General features: G+C 34.5%; 1 protein-coding gene across 1 annotated transcript in view; it reads left to right on the forward strand.

Annotated features, from left to right (window-relative positions):
* The window catches only part of TBC1D12 (TBC1 domain family member 12), a gene marked incomplete at its 3' end in the record, with an annotated part of 94,817 nt that overhangs the window by 74,462 nt on the left and 4,306 nt on the right, over positions 1 to 16,049 (forward strand). Inside the window, exons 4-9 of the mRNA XM_079705189.1 lie at positions 1,486 to 1,568; positions 1,911 to 2,028; positions 3,256 to 3,362; positions 9,683 to 9,763; positions 12,397 to 12,485; positions 13,384 to 13,455. Of these exons, the coding sequence (XP_079561315.1) occupies positions 1,486 to 1,568; positions 1,911 to 2,028; positions 3,256 to 3,362; positions 9,683 to 9,763; positions 12,397 to 12,485; positions 13,384 to 13,455 (550 nt within the window). The remainder of the gene's footprint in view (positions 1 to 1,485; positions 1,569 to 1,910; positions 2,029 to 3,255; positions 3,363 to 9,682; positions 9,764 to 12,396; positions 12,486 to 13,383; positions 13,456 to 16,049) is intronic.

A 16,049-nucleotide genomic window follows, 5' to 3' on the forward strand; every position in this document is an offset into this window, starting at 1 on the left:
TTGAGTTATTTGTACTGAGGTGGATGGACCTAGAGTCTGTCATACAGAGTGAAGTAAGTCAGAAAGAGAAAAACAAATACCATATGCTAACACATATATATGGACTCTAAAAAAAAAAAAAAAAAAAAGGTCATGAAGAACCTAGGGGCAAGACAGGAATAAAGACACAGACCTACTAGAGAATGGACTTGAGGACACGGGGAAGGGGAAGGGGAAGCTGGGACAAAGTGAGAGAGTGGTAGTGTATATATGGACATATATACACTACCAAATGTAAAATAGATAGCTATTGGGAAGCAGTCTCATAGCACAGGGAGATCAACTCAGTGCTTTGTGACCAGCTAGAAGGGTGGGATAGGGAGGATGGGAGGGAGGGATACGCAAGAGGGAAGAGATATGGGGATATATGTATATGTATAACTGATTCACTTTGTTATAAAGCAGAAACTAACACACCATTGTAAAGCAATTATACTCCAATAAAAACGTAAATATATATATATATATATATGCTGAGCAAAAGAAGCCAGGCACAAAAGAATCTATACAAAATTATTTGAAGGCAACTGACTAATCTGTAGTGATAGAAATCAGATATGTGATTGCTTAAGGTAGGAGGTAGGTAAGTATTAAGTGTAAAGGGGTCAAAAAGAAACTTTCTGGAATGATAGGAACATTCCATATCTTGACTGGTGTGTTGTTTGCACAGGTATATAAATTTGTCAAAACTGAACAAACAGTGCTCTTAAAATATGTTTGTCCATTTTGTTGTGTGAAATTATACCTCAAAAAAGTTGAATAGGGATTTCCCTCGTGGTCCAGTGGTTGAGACTCCGCGCTTCCAATGCAGGGGGCCTGGGTTCGATCCCTGGTCAGGGAAGTAGATCCCTCAGGCTGCAACTAAGACCTGACCCAGCCAAATAAATAAATAAATATTTTTTTTAAAAAAAGTTGACTGAAAAAAAAAACTATGGTAAGTGGGTTTAACAAATAACCTAGGATTATTGGCTAAAATTGGACATGTTGAAATGGTATATAAACAAATATATATGATATATAAATTTATATATACACATATGTATCACAAATATTAGCAACCTGGATTCTGATTCTTTTCTAAGATGCAGAGTTCTTTTCAACCTTATACTTTCTCTTTTTTTTTTTGTGGTACACGGGTCTCACTGTTGTGGTCTCTCCCGTTGCGGAGCACAGGCTCCGGATGCGCAGACTCAGCGGCCACGGCTCACGGGCCCAGCCGCTCCGCGGCATGTGGGATCTTCCCGGACTGGGGCATGAACCCGCATCCCCTGCATCGGCAGGCGGACTCTCAACCACTGCGCCACCAGGGAAGCCCTTTATGCTTTCTTAATGTATGAAATGTGAAGGTCGGGTTAGAAATTCTTTGTATCCAGCTATAAAAAGAAAAAAAGTCAATAAATTTATGTTAGTCTTTTAAAAGTTGACGTAAAAATTTTTTTTCCTCAGAAATCTTCCTGCCAAATCTGTGGAAGAAGCTTTACGTCACCGACAAGAATATGATGAGATGGTGGCTGAGGCTAAAAAACGAGGTACAAAATTTAACTCCAATTGGTATATTTAATTTATTGGTATCAATAGGAAATTAATTTCAGTAGGATGGAAGATGGTGAAATTGACCAAGGCTGTCTTTAAGATGATGCTGATTTCTTACTTTTCTAACTAAATTTGTTCTTAAAGAGAAATAAAATGTCATTCTGGAATCACAGTTTTTCTGTAAGTACTTTTACAAAACTATTATGAGGAGAAAGGCAGCAGACTATGAGAGACTCTGTAATTGTGTCATAAACCTGGGACTACTAGTATCTTAATTTATAAATGAAGATATTATTCATGAATCTATTCATGAAATAATTTTTACTTGTTTAAAACAGAAATTAAAGAAGCACATAAAAGAAAAAAAATAATGAAAGAACGATTTAAACAGGAAGAAAACATTGCAAGTGCAATGGTAATTTGGATCAATGAAATACTACCCAATTGGGAAGAAATGTAAGTAAGCAGACTTTTCCTGAATTTCAGTCTGTCTCCAAAGGTCTCGTTTCCAATTTTGTATTTTTATGACTTCCAGCATGTATCTTATGTTTTGGCTAAATTATACTATTAACCAATGTTTGAAAATTTTCATGCTTATCTCTGTGCTTTGCTTTTGTAGATCCCTCAGTCTCTAATGCCTACTTCCCTTACTGACCACCCTCTGTGCCTGTCAGAATTTTACCTATCATTTGAGTCCCATCTGAAATATTAGTTGATCCATGAAACTTCTTATTTCCTCAGTTACCATATTTTCTTAATTCTAACATACCATCTATTGCAGAATGCACTATTGATGTAATAGCAGGTTTTTTTGGCAAAGAAAATGTTAAATATGTACATTCATTGTAATATGCATTTATTAAATGTTAAATATTAAAGTGGCTTCTAATATGCTTCTCTCATAATCAAGATAGTAAGATATATATGATCTTTCCCTTCTGTGATGTTGCATTATACTTTGAGACTAATACATTTCTTGCCTTACTTTGCCTTTTGTTTTTTGACAGTATTTTTATACATACCTTATTTTTCCTCTAGACTGGACGGTAGGAGATGTCTTCTGCAATGCCTAGTGTAGGATGTGCATTGGGAATTTGTTGAATATTGTCACAATGTGACAGATACTATATTAGGCTCTTTATACAAGTAATCACATTTGATTCTTATAACCTTTACTCCCATTTATCTTATAGGGAAGCTCAAAGTCAGAGAGGTTAAGTGATTTGCCCAGGGTTGTACAGTTAATGGTTAACCAGATTTGAACTCAAGTCTGTCTGATTTTAAAGCGCACACTTCTTTCAGTAGACTCTGCTTCCTCTCAAAGACTAGGGCTTTACCCATAGTAAATATGTTGTGATTTTGTTTTTGGTACTGAATTGACAGCGCATTTTTATGTTCCTTTTATCTTCTTTTTTCATAATTGTCCCCATATTTCTGATTCTCTCATTGTATCCTTAGTATAAGTGGCAGTTGTAGAAGGCAGTTCCCTTTAAATTACTATATATTTTTTGGCTTTTTTTGCCTACATACATGAACCCAAGAAAAGAGTGCATCACATACTTAACTCTCTGTGTTCTGAAAAATCATTAAGTCACTTGGTCATAGACTAGATAAACCATCATGCAACTAGTGTTTTTGGTATAAAAAGTAACTTTCTCCTTTTTTCTCCCCCTTTAATTCTAGGCGTAGTACAAGAAGAGTTCGAGAATTGTGGTGGCAGGGATTGCCCCCTAGTGTCCGTGGGAAAGTTTGGAGTCTAGCTGTAGGAAATGAACTAAATATCACTCCTGGTTTGTATTCTATATTCAGTTACTCCCACACATGCAAACAGCCATCTTCAGTGTTCCAAAGCAGATTAGTAGATTGGTCATTTGAAAAGGCCATATATGGCCATATACCATATATGTCATTTTAAGAGCATGCTTCATTCTCTACCCCCTTCTAAAACCTGGTAAGATTTAATAAGTAAGTTATTATATTTCATATTATATAAATAAGGTTTGTGGGTTTTCCTTTAGTTTACAACCATCAATAATAATCTTGACATCGAAGTATCTCAACTGTAGGTAACTTCAAAAACTTCTGGGTCAAAAAAAAAAAAACTTCTGGGTCTAGGTAACAATAGGTGAATAAACATATACAAGGAAAAATAAAATAGCTGTGGAAAAGTTTCCTCTTTTTTCAAAACATAAATATTGAGGGAAAGCTAGAAATTTCTTTTCCTATCTTTCTACCCAAGCCAGTCATTTTGAATTTTTTTTTTAATTTTAAAGTTTAAAAAACAAAAAGAAGTAAGATTCACGTTGTTTTTATTTTCTTAAGTTTCTTAAAACCTTGATGCATAGGAGTAAAATGTAGATAGGAGTAAAATGTAGTGTAGTTTTGATGAACTAAAAAAAATTACATACAATAAGGATATTATCAGTAGGGTAAAATAATTAGTAATAAAAGATACTAAATGGTCTGAGTGATAATGATAATGCCAGATAAAGGTACCACAGAAAGACTTAGGGACTCTAATATAACAATATAAATAATACATTGTTACTTAAAATTTTTTATTTACATATTTATTGAAAAAAAGTCAAGCAATAGTAAAGTACAAACTGCATGTTTCGCCCCCCTCTTCCACCCAAACTTCTGTTCTTGATCCTACTCTAGGTACCAGTTAGCAATTTGGTGTATGTTCTTCCAGATCTTTTTTCTATGCACATAAAAAACTGTACATCTACATATGATAATTTTTAAGGCTTCTCTTTTTCTTCCTTTTATTTTTTCCCACAAACCATCCGAACATCCCTCAATGTCAGTGCATAAAAGGGGCACTTATATGTACTGTAGCTGCACTGTATTCCACGGTTTGGCCATAGTATAATTTATTTAACCATTTTCCTAGTGATTGCTAAATCAAAGACATATATGTTAAAACAACATCGGGACTTTCCTGGTGGTCCAGTGGTTAAGACTCCAAGGTTCCAATGTATGGGGTGCAGGTTCAATCCTTGGTCAGGGAACTAAAATCCCACATGCGTGTGGTGCAGCCAAAAAATAAAAACAAAAAACAAAAAAAACAACATCAAGGTACCTGTTTTTTTTACTCCTCAAAAATGATTAAAATTAATGAAAATTACCCACATAGAGTATGACTGAAAATAATTTAGAAATATTTACCAAAAGCATCAAAAAATGTAACCTTTGATGGATTTATTCCAGTTCTAACACTTTAAGTAAATAAATAATCAGGACTTGTTTCAAAAGCTTTTCTACAAGGATATTCATTACAGCAATCAGCATTATATATAGTTGTACAGAATTTATAACAAAAATCTAAATGTTTATCTTTAGTCTTAAAAGTGATGCCAACTTTGAATAGCATGATCATGTATAGTTTATAAAATTGATTTTCACAAAAATCCTATAATGAACATATCATTTTAACTTGACATTTTTTTTTTTAGTTAAAAAATTAGAATTTAGGGCAAGAATTGAGTTTTAAATTAAGCCTAGAAAAGGTATTGTATTGGTTCAAGTTTTAGGAATCAGTTTTGCATATAGGTGAGAAGAAGTATTGGTGGCTATTTGAAGTTTTGTTTGCAGTTTTGGGTTTTTTTTGAGAACTTTGGCTTTACACTTTTAGGTATCCTGACAACTTAGACATTAAAACATTGGTTAAGTTGGTATTAATCTTTTGTGATTCTCTAATCAAAAAGTTATTTTTTAAGCTTGAAATTTATAAGGTTTGTAAAATAACTGGGTCATTTATTTTCAGTCATTTTAGCTTCTCTCTACTAAACAGTTATTCAGGAGTGAAATGGGTACTCATTCTCTTCTTTTTAATTAGTGGTGGGAAGAAAGCTAAATTTCAGTGGAAGTAAATTTAGTTTTGATAACTTTGTTTATTTTAGGGGCTCTAATAGTTTGACTCTTTTCCTGTTGTATTTGTCTTAATCATGAAATTTATAACCATTAGAGAATAGTAACTAAGAATAGGGGTTCTAAAGTCAGTCAAATGTGGTTCAAATCTTGGTTCCACTCTGTATTAGTTTTGTGACTTTGGGCAAATTACTTAACATCTAGAGGTCTTAGTTTTCTTCATCTGTAAATGGGGATAAGATAATTAGCTATCTCAAAGGAGTTTTCTAACAGTTATTTGTGATGATGAATATCAAATTATAGTGAAAATGAAATTTACTGAGAATGCATACAGTATCATTACTGTCAGAAAACAAGAAAGTGAAACATACACTGATCTCAAAGTATTCTCTGCTCAAATCCAAGATACTTCTTTAGTCTGCTTCAAGCTCTACATTTGTACATACAGAATAAAATGTGTGACATGCCCAGTCAAGTATGGAATGGAACTGAGATGCAGGTCATCTTATTATAGATGAGCACTGTAACTCTTCCCTGAAGAGATATCCTTTGATGTTTGGAAATGCATTGCTACATTTTTATTATTGGATCAATTTTGTGACTTCCAAAAGTGATGTATTTATTTGGTGAGCCTTTCTTTTTCCAAGACAGTTTTGAAGTTTGAGTAGAACAGTGAAACTGGAATAGCTTGGAATCAGTTTGAAATGAAAAAGTGCAAACCTCAGTTTAAGAATTGCAAAAAAATTATATATCTAAATTTTAAGATTATATCTATGTCTTATATCAAAACATTGATGGAGTTGGGCACAAATAATAGAAATTTTAAGTTTTTTGTTCTTTTTAAAATTCTTCTTTCCAAACCATGAGTGGTAACAAGAAGTGAACAGAAGGGAGAAAGGATCAGAATATTAAGAGTCTATTTGAAATGTAAAAGTCAGCAATTTTATAATGATCTGGTTCTTGTTAGTATATATATTGGGTTGGCCAAAAGATTTCTTTCATTTTTATCTGTAAGATGGCTCGTAGCACTTAGTTGTATTTAACTTCATTCAAAACACTTTTTGTTGGATTGTACGTGACAGCTGTCATATCAGCGTGAATTTTAAAAAAGACTTATGAAAATTCGTGAATTTTTGTGTAGCCATTTTAATATTGAAGATGGAAGAATAAAACCAACATTTTTGGCATATTATGCTTTATTATTTCAAGAAAGGTAAAAACGCAACCGAAATGGCAAAAAAAAAGATTTGTGCAGTGTATGGAGAAGGTGCTTTGATTGATCGAACGTATCAAAAGTGGTTTGTGAAGTTTCGTGCTGGAGATTTCTCGCTGGACGATGCTCCACGGTCAGGTAGACCAGTTGAAGTTGATAGCAATCAAATTGAGACATTAATTGAGAACAATTGAATGTTATACCATGAGGGAGATAGCCAACATACTCAAAAAATCCAAATCAAGCGTTGAAAATCATTTGCACCAGTTTGGTTATGTGGATCACTTTGATGTTTGGTTTCCACATACGTTAAGCTAAAAAAAAAAAAAAACCTTGACCATATTTCCACATGCGATTCTCTACTGAAACGTAATGAAAATGTTACAGGGCTTCCCTGGTGTCCCAGTGGTTAAGAATCCACCTGCCAACGCAGGGGACACAAGTTCGTGCCCTGGTCTGGGAAGATCCCACATGCTGCAGAGCAACTAAGCCCGTACGCCACAACTACTGAGCCTGTGCCCTAGAGCCTGCGAGCTACAACTACTAAAGCCCGTGCTCTGCAACAAGAGAAGCCACCGCCATGAGAAGCCCACGCACCACGACGAAGAGTAGCCCCTGCTCTCCACAACTAAAGAAAGCCCACACAGCAACGAAGACCCAGCCATACATACATACATACATAATAAAGTTCCCTTTAAAACAAATTGTGACAGGCGATGAAAAGTGGATACCATACAATAATGTAGAATAGAAGAGATCATGGGGCAAGTGAAATGAACTATCACCAACCACACTAAAGGCCAGTCTTCATCCAAAGAAGGTGATGTTGTGTATATGGTGGGATTGGAAGGGAGTCCTCCATTATGTGCTTCTTCTGGAAAACAAAACGATTAACTCCAACAAGTACTGCTCCCAATTAGACCAACTGAAAGTGACACTCGACAAAAAGCATTCAGAATTAGTCAACAGAAAACGCATAGTCTTCCATCAGGCTAACGCAAGACCACATGTTTCTTTGATGACCAGGCAAAAACTGTTACAGCTTGGCTGGGAAGTTCTGATTCATCTTCCATATTCACCAGACATTGTAACTTCGGATTTCCATTTATTTAGGTCTTTACAAAATTCTCTTAATGCAAAAAATTTCAATTCCTTGGAAAACTGTTAAAGGCACCTGGAACAGTTCTTTGCTCAAAAAGATAAAAAGTTTTGGGAAGATGGAATTATGAAGTTGCCTGAAAAATGGCAGAAGGTAGTGGAACAAAAGGGTGAATACATTGTTCAATAGAGTTCTTGATGAAAATGAAAAATATGTCTTTTATTTTTACTTAAAAATCAAAGGCACTTTTTGGCCAACCCAGTATTATGTATGCTTGCTATGGTACAGTCATACATTGGGATACTGTGTAGTTGTTAAAAAAAAAAAAACCACAAACCTAAAGTAGATTTATTCTGCTAATATGGACCAACTTCCAATGTGATAAAGCAAGATGCAAATCAATGCATGTAATATGTTGCCACTTTTTTTTTTTTTTTTTTTTTGGTACACGGGCCTCTCACTGCTGTGGCCTCTCTCGTTGCGGAGCACAGGCTCCGGACGCGCAGGCTCAGCAGCCATGGCTCACGGGCCCAGCCGCTCCACAGCATGTGGGATCTTCCCGGACCGGAGCACGAACCCGTGTCCCCTGCATCGGCAGGCGGACTCTCAACCACTGCGCCACCAGGGAAGCCCCCATTGCCACTTTTTTTTAAAGGAAAATATATATGTATATGCTTGTGTTTGCATATTTTTATCTTTAGAGTTTTGGTAAGCACAAAGTGCATTGGAGGGAAGGAAATTTATTTTTCATTCTATACTGTTTTGTACTGTTTGAATTTTTTAGAAAATCACATTCATATATTACCTTTAAAAACAAATGCATTTTTTAGGTTTATATTTTAATTAAAAAAAAATTTTTGGCCATGCCGTGCAGCTTGTGGTATCTTAGTTCCCCAACCAGGGATCGAACCCACACCACCCTCAGCAGTGAAAGTGCCAAGTTCTAACCAATGGACCACCAGGGAATTCCCTAAATACATTTTTAAAAAAGCTTAATTGAAGTAAAAAATTTCTTGGTATTTTGGGCAATACATAAACGTTGGTATTTGGGCAAGAAGTACTTTTTGCTCTTTTGTCATGGAAATTTACTATTTTTATGTATTTTTAAATATCTATAATAGAAAGTAGAAACAATTAAAATTTGAGAATTGAGAAAAATTTTCAATTTCTTTTGTTCTTGAAGTTTTAATGAGATGCTGTATATGGAAGCACAGAGTGGTAGTCTCAGAAAGTGATTGGGCAATTAAAGTAAAAAGATAGGGGTTGAGATTTTTGTATGTAGGCCTTCTGGCGAAATTTGTGAAGTTCGGTAGCTTTGGATAGCTTAGGTAGCCTTAGATAGCAATATCATAATGGAGAAACCAGTTTCAAGAGAGAAGGAAAGCAAGAAGTAGCATTTGCATTTATTGAGGGTCTATAAGGTGTCAGGAGGTGTATGTAAATTATCTTATTTAATCATCAGTAACCCCATGAGTAGGTGGTGTTTTTCTCTGGTTTACAGATGAAGAAAGCCAAGTTCCAGAGTGATCAAGTACCTTTCTTGAAGTCCCACAGGTAGTAAGTGGCAGAGCTGGAATTTGAATCTAGATCTGACTGACTCCAAGAAAATCATGTCTCTGCTATTTTACAGTGATACTTCTTCAGCAGAAGCATCTCTTCCTGCCTCTTAACATTCATTCTATATTGTAGCTATTTGGATGACCACTCTGCAGTATTTTCTTTGCTATCTTTCTGGTTGAGTAATGAATAGTTTTGGTAGAATCAAGTACTTCAATTTGCTACATTTTTGATGCTGGCTACATAAGAAAAATCTGACCTTATAATAGAATTTTTTTCTCTTTATTTTTAAGTAAGAGTAAAAATAGAAAATATGAGAATAAATTTCTTTCCTATTATTTATGAATTTTTGTTCTTTTTTCCCCCAGAACTTTATGAAATCTTCCTCTCAAGAGCAAAGGAACGGTGGAAAAGCTTCAGTGAAACAAATTCAGAGAATGATGTAGAAGGTGTGATTTTTTTTTGTTGTGGTTAATAAAAATTTCTCAAAATCCATTTGCCGAGATACTAGTGTGATTTTTACAGTGTATCAGGAACTGTAGTAATTCTTCACATACATTATCTCCTTTAATTTTATAACCCTTTAAGTAGATGGTATTATACTGAATGGTATAAGAGGAAACTGAGGCTCAGAGTATTTAACTTGGGAACAGTGAAGCTGTAATGTAAACCCAGGTTGTTGGACCCCAGAGTCCAGGATTTAATCATAACAGTAAGAGTAATGGGGTGCAGTATTTTTTGGCCAACTCTTACTTAACTTAAAGATAGATGATCTGCACACCTCACTTGTGACCTGTTGTCTCCCCTGACTCTCACTGACTTTCGTTCACTCCCTAATGTATTATTTATAATTCTTATTGTGCCTTAACCTTTCTTTGTTCATTTAATTCACACATAGACCTCATCTTTCCCTCCACTCTCATCAGTGTTTTTTCCTAATCATTTTGGTGAAAACAGGAACACTTTTTTTTCCTGTCATCATAGCTTATTAAATTTAGGTAAATTTATTTAAATATTTCTTGTCCTTGAATAATAGGGAGCTGTTTATCTGCCAGTCACTTTTCTTTCTACTTCATAGAAGGCAAATTTTTCTCTTCCCTATAAGTAAAACTCTAAAAATGAGCATGGTTTAGGGTAGAGAAATGGTGCATATCTCATAGTGGTTTTCTATGAGTATGTAAACAACTCTGTTAAATTCCTTGAATACTCTTTTTTCTAATTTAGAAAAGTGAACAGTATGGTGGGGAAAATTGACTAAACAAGGTTAGAAAGAAGATTTGATTTGCGGAAGGGTTCATGTAAGTATCATCCCAAGACCTGTTAGCTGTGTCAGCTATTTGTGGGAAACTAAAAGTGCAAGGAAGAAGATGTAAGAAGTTTTAATTGGCAGGGCCTCAGCCTGAGTTTTAAACTCACTTTTATGAAATATTGGAAGTGTAAGAATTAAAATTATGAGCATTTACTTAAGAGACATTTTGTCATGATTAATAAATGGTAAAAGTTGTATTTTAGTTGAAATTAAATGTAAATGAAGAATTGTTTCAATCAGAAGAACTGTTCTGTTTAAATTACTGATTTCTTATTTCCTGGGTGTTTATAATTTGTAGTTGTCATTAAACTTTTTTGGCCATTATCTTTTCAAATATTACTTCTGCCTCATCTTTCCTCTCCTTCTAGGACTTCAGTTACATGTATGTTAGACCATTTAACAGTGTCCCATAAATCTCTTATACTATTTATTAAAATTCTTTTTCTTTCTGTTCTTCAGTTTAGATGATTTTTGTAATCAAGTTCATGAATCCTCTCTTCTTTTCTATCCAGTCTATTAAATATATCCTATTTATCCAATATATATCTTTAATTTCAGAAATTATACTTTATAATTCTAGAATGTCTACCTGGTTCTTTTTATAGATTCTATTTTTCTGTGGAAATTCTTTATCTTTCCATCCCACACATTTCCTCACTCATTTTCTCTGTTTTCTTTAACATATTTATAGCAGTTAATATTCTTGTTTAATTCCATTCCTGGATCATCTGCAGGTCTGCTTCTATTGGCTGGTTTTTCCCTTGATTATACGTCATATTTTCCTGAGTCTTTGCATATCTTAAAAATTTAAATTGTATGTCAGTTATTATAAATAAAAAAGGTATAAATTGAAGCTGGTGTTTCCCCTCAGAGGAATTATGCTCTTTTCTGTTAGGCCATTGGGTTATTGCCTCAATTCAGTCAGTAACTGAGCTAGGTTGGGCAAGATTACAGCTTTAGATAGACTTAGTTAATCTTGGGTTTCAAATTTGTTGATAGGACGAACTGTCCTATTTTGACTACAGGCTCCCCTCTTCAATGAGACATTCTCCCAAGGGCCATGTGCGTATGAGTTATTTCATTATGTCTTTCCAGCTTGGCCTTCTGCACTACACTAGCACTCAGCAGAAGTCCCACAGGGTAAAACCAAATATACATTCAGGCTCCTCCAGATCCTTTCTGTCACATCAGTCTTATGTGGCCATGAAAAGCTCTTCTGGTTTCTCTTTCCCTAAGCAGAGTACCTTTGTCTATGGAGGCTCAATCCTGAGCCCATTCTGAGACTTGGCACATGCCCCTAGGAAGAAAAATAGCCACTGGTATCCACTCACCTAGGAAAGGGAAGGCTCTTCTCTTTCTGGGATTTAAATCCTTTAGACCGCTTTCCTGGCCCTCAGCAGTGAGAGCATGGAGTCCTAACCATTGGACCACCTGGGAATTCCCTCTTATGCCTTTTTTAAAACAAGTGGTATTTGAAATTCCTTCCTTTTCCTAGTTGTTATTGTGGGAGCAGTAGCATTCCCCTACCTTCTGTGAAACCCAGAAGCAGAAATCTTTCAGCATAAGACTTTCTGATACATGTATAGATACTTTCTTCATATTAGAGGTGCTAAGTTCCAGCAAAAGCTATATGGCATTTCCTTAAATTTCTTAATTATTCAGCTTTTAACTTTCCTTAAGTAACATATATGCTGTGTGATCATTCTGTGTTGGTAAGATTGAACTTGGTGTAGTCAAGTAATCATTTCAATTTTATCTAACTGGCAAATGCAGGTGTATCTGTTGCTGATCGGGAGGCCAGTCTGGAATTAATTAAGTTGGACATATCCCGTACATTTCCATCTCTCTACATCTTTCAGAAGGTAAGGGTTTCTAACCAGGTTGTAACAACTATTTTTTTTTTAATCCAAGGGAACAAATTCTCTAAATGCATAGCTATTATTTTTTAAAAGGCAAAACTGTAAAAATTGTAGACCTTTATATAAAAAATGTAAAACTAGTAGGAAAATAGTAAAGGCATTGCTGTTATTTTATTCCACTGATTGAATGCATTGCAGTTAACATAGCACATAAAGGTATTGATGAGTTTTCACTGAAGTGAATTTCTTTGTTTCACTTTCTATTCTGTAAAATATTTAAATTTTAACATTTTTGCCTAATAAATTGTTAAAATATAAAGAAGTTTGTTCCAAAACTTTAAAATTTTTCATAATTATAATACTATCGAAATAGGAAGAAACAGTTTATTTTTTGTGCAGAGGCTGTTATGAAGTTGTTTATATTTTATGAGGAGAGAAATGATTACATTTTATATGTCTATATGACTCAAGTCTTTATTCATGGCATTCTTCTATCTTTATATTGATAAAATGAGATTAAAAATTTTACCATTAAGATTAAAATTATTAATAAACTTAATTTCATGTAGCTTGATGGTTTTCTCTTGCTGAAACTGTATTATAGCAAATGAAAGAATCTATTTTCATTATAATTTTATTGTACCAAATTTAGACATTTTTAAAATTGCACACAAACTACATAGCTTGTATCCATCCATCAAGTGAGTTTATTTGGCTTTTTTGGTTTTCCATAATTAAATATTTTTTATTCATACTTTAGAAAACCTCTTTGCGGAGTGATAAAGTATACTGACTAAAACTAGTCATTTAGGAAATGTAAACTTTATTAATATGTTTTTTGAGAATTAACTTAGAGACAGTTATTTGTATAACTTGACATTTCATTTTTCTCTCCTCTAAGGGTGGCCCATATCATGATGTCTTACATAGTATATTAGGGGCATATACATGTTACAGACCTGATGTTGGTTATGTAAGTATTTGTTTCAGTCTGTTTTTTGAATATAAACATTTTATCTCTCTTATCTCGTAATATCTTATGTTGTATTAGCTCCCAAATGTCTGTATCTTTATGTTCTTTTTTCTTGGTCATATTAACTTACCCGGAGAGGAATCTTCCCATCTCCTACCAGAGGCTTATGAGACTGATAGCCAGCTTTCTCGGAGAGCAGCTGGTGATTTTACCATTCAATTTGTAAACTTTTATTTATTGTTCCTGCTGTGGTGCCTTCTCCCCTTCTCCCTAACTCTCCTTTTCCTGACTGTCCCTTCAGAGGTAAACCTCTTATGTTCTGCTGGGTTGAGGGAAAGGTAGATGGATACCTGTCCATACAGGATAGAGGAGGGGATTTCCTCCTTTCACAGATTTTCAACCAATCCTAGTTTTAGCCCTACCTTTCAATTTTAGAGGAACCTGATAACTTCACTTCCTGAGCTTTCCAGATTTTGTGGCTGAATTGGCTTGCTGCTTATTGGCTTCCTCCTCTGCACATATTTTAGTTTCAACATTCTCCATTTAGTTAAATTAAAATGTCTAAAATGCTGTTGACATCTTTTATCTACTGTTTATATTATTTTCCATTCTTTTCATCCTCCTAAGTTGATACTTATCTTTTTATTTACTGTTATTTAAGTTGGATTTGGGAGGGAACAAAGAAAACTGTACGTTCAATTTGTCATGTTTAACTAGAAATCATTAAACCTTCATCTTCTTGCCTTTGTCTTAAAATAGAAGAATTTTAGAGATCTCACAATAGGGTGGCTGTGTGGTACAATTTACCCTATTTTGTTGCATGTTCATTTGTATATTTGTTTATTGATCCACTTAACAAATATTTATTATGTGCTTATTGCTATATGCCAGGCTTTGTTCTAGGCATTTTGTTCACCTTAGTGAACAAAAGAAAGATTCTTCCCTTTTTGATGCTTATAATTTAGAAGGATGAGACAGACAATAAATAACAACAAATAAGTAAATCATATGTTATATTAAAATATGTTATATTAAAATATGTTATATTAAAAGGTGATAAGTGCTATGGAAAAAGTATGGCATGGGTTGAGGGGAAGTGAAGGTTTGGGTATGGGGCAGGTTGTAGGATTAAAGGATATGTCCTTATGAAGGAAGTAAAATTTGAACAAAGAATCCCTCTTGCTCATGTGTTCTGTAATAGAACTGTAAAGACATTATGTAACACCTTCACATTTTTTACATTAATTTAAATTTTTTCATTATAAGTTTAATTGTAAAGGATTTAATTTTTAGCACTTGTTAAATATTGATATTTTAAAATAAAACTCATACTTCTTTTAAAAAGTGTAGCCAGTAGAATTTTAACACTATAATGAGTTTATATATGTCATCATCCATTTAAAGAAAAATATATGAACAAGTTCTTTGTTAATACTCTACAGAATACACAGATTTATTGGCTCATTGGATTTATGTACAATGACCACCTTAGAACCTAACTGGTGATGGCAAGCCTCACTGGCAAGCCAGTCAGTCAAATCAGACTTGTTTTATAATATGTGATAAGAGTAGTATAAACTATATTGGAATACATATTTCATGATGTGGTTTGATAAAATAGGTTTTTAACTGCATTAATGAATAATACATACTTAATCTATAAGTAAATCACACAGAAGTTTTATCTGTGGAATTTCTTCAGTGTATCTTGTAAAAATTTGGTAATGGTTCACATTCCAGTTATACTTAAAATAACCGAGGACACCAATCTGTATTGCTCTTATATTTGTTCTCCTGGTCTCTCTGTGTAAGTCTGTTATACAAATCTCTACCAGAAGTGCTCTGTAAACATTTTTTTTTTTTTTTTTTTTTTTTGCGGTACGCAGGCCTCTCATTGTTGTGGCCTCTCCAGTTGCAGAGCACAGGCTCCGGACGCACAGGCTCTGGACGCGCAGGCTCAGCGGCCATGGCCCATGGGCCCAGCCGCTCCGCGGCATGTGGGATCTTCCCGGACTGGGGCACGAACCCGTGTCCCCTGCATCGGCAGGCAGACTCTCAACCACTGCGCCACCAGGGAAGCCCTGTAAACTGTTTTTTTAATGAAAGAATGAATATTTTTACAACAGCAGTTCCCAATTACTTATCTGCTAAAAATGTGCAATAGCTGCTCATAACTCACAAGCAAACCATCTGTATAGCTTAGCCTTTTACTGAAGACCTTTCATAATTTGTAAATGAATCCTACTTTTTCTAATTTTTCCCATTAATCCCATTATAAATCGTTTGTTCCAACTGTGCTGGCCCTATGTCTCTGCTAACGTGCCTCTTCCATCTTAGAATTGTTTTTCCTCATTTTTCCAGCTGCTCTTCCGGGAATCCAGCCTCACTATCCTAACCCCCACAGCCTCTTCTTTCTTGGAATTTCAGCGGCACTTCTCATAGATCTCTTTTGTTCCTAGTTCTTCACTTTCTACCTCAGACAGATGTGTTATAACAATAAAGACAGTCACCTAATTTTCATTAAATTTTGTGAGTTTATACTCTGAAATACTTCAGACTGAGAGAAAATGAAAACTAGGTAGAGGGGGCTTCCC

Source organism: Hyperoodon ampullatus (genome assembly GCF_949752795.1).
Source record: "Hyperoodon ampullatus genome assembly, chromosome: 1".
Classification (NCBI taxonomy): Eukaryota; Metazoa; Chordata; class Mammalia; order Artiodactyla; family Ziphiidae; genus Hyperoodon; species Hyperoodon ampullatus.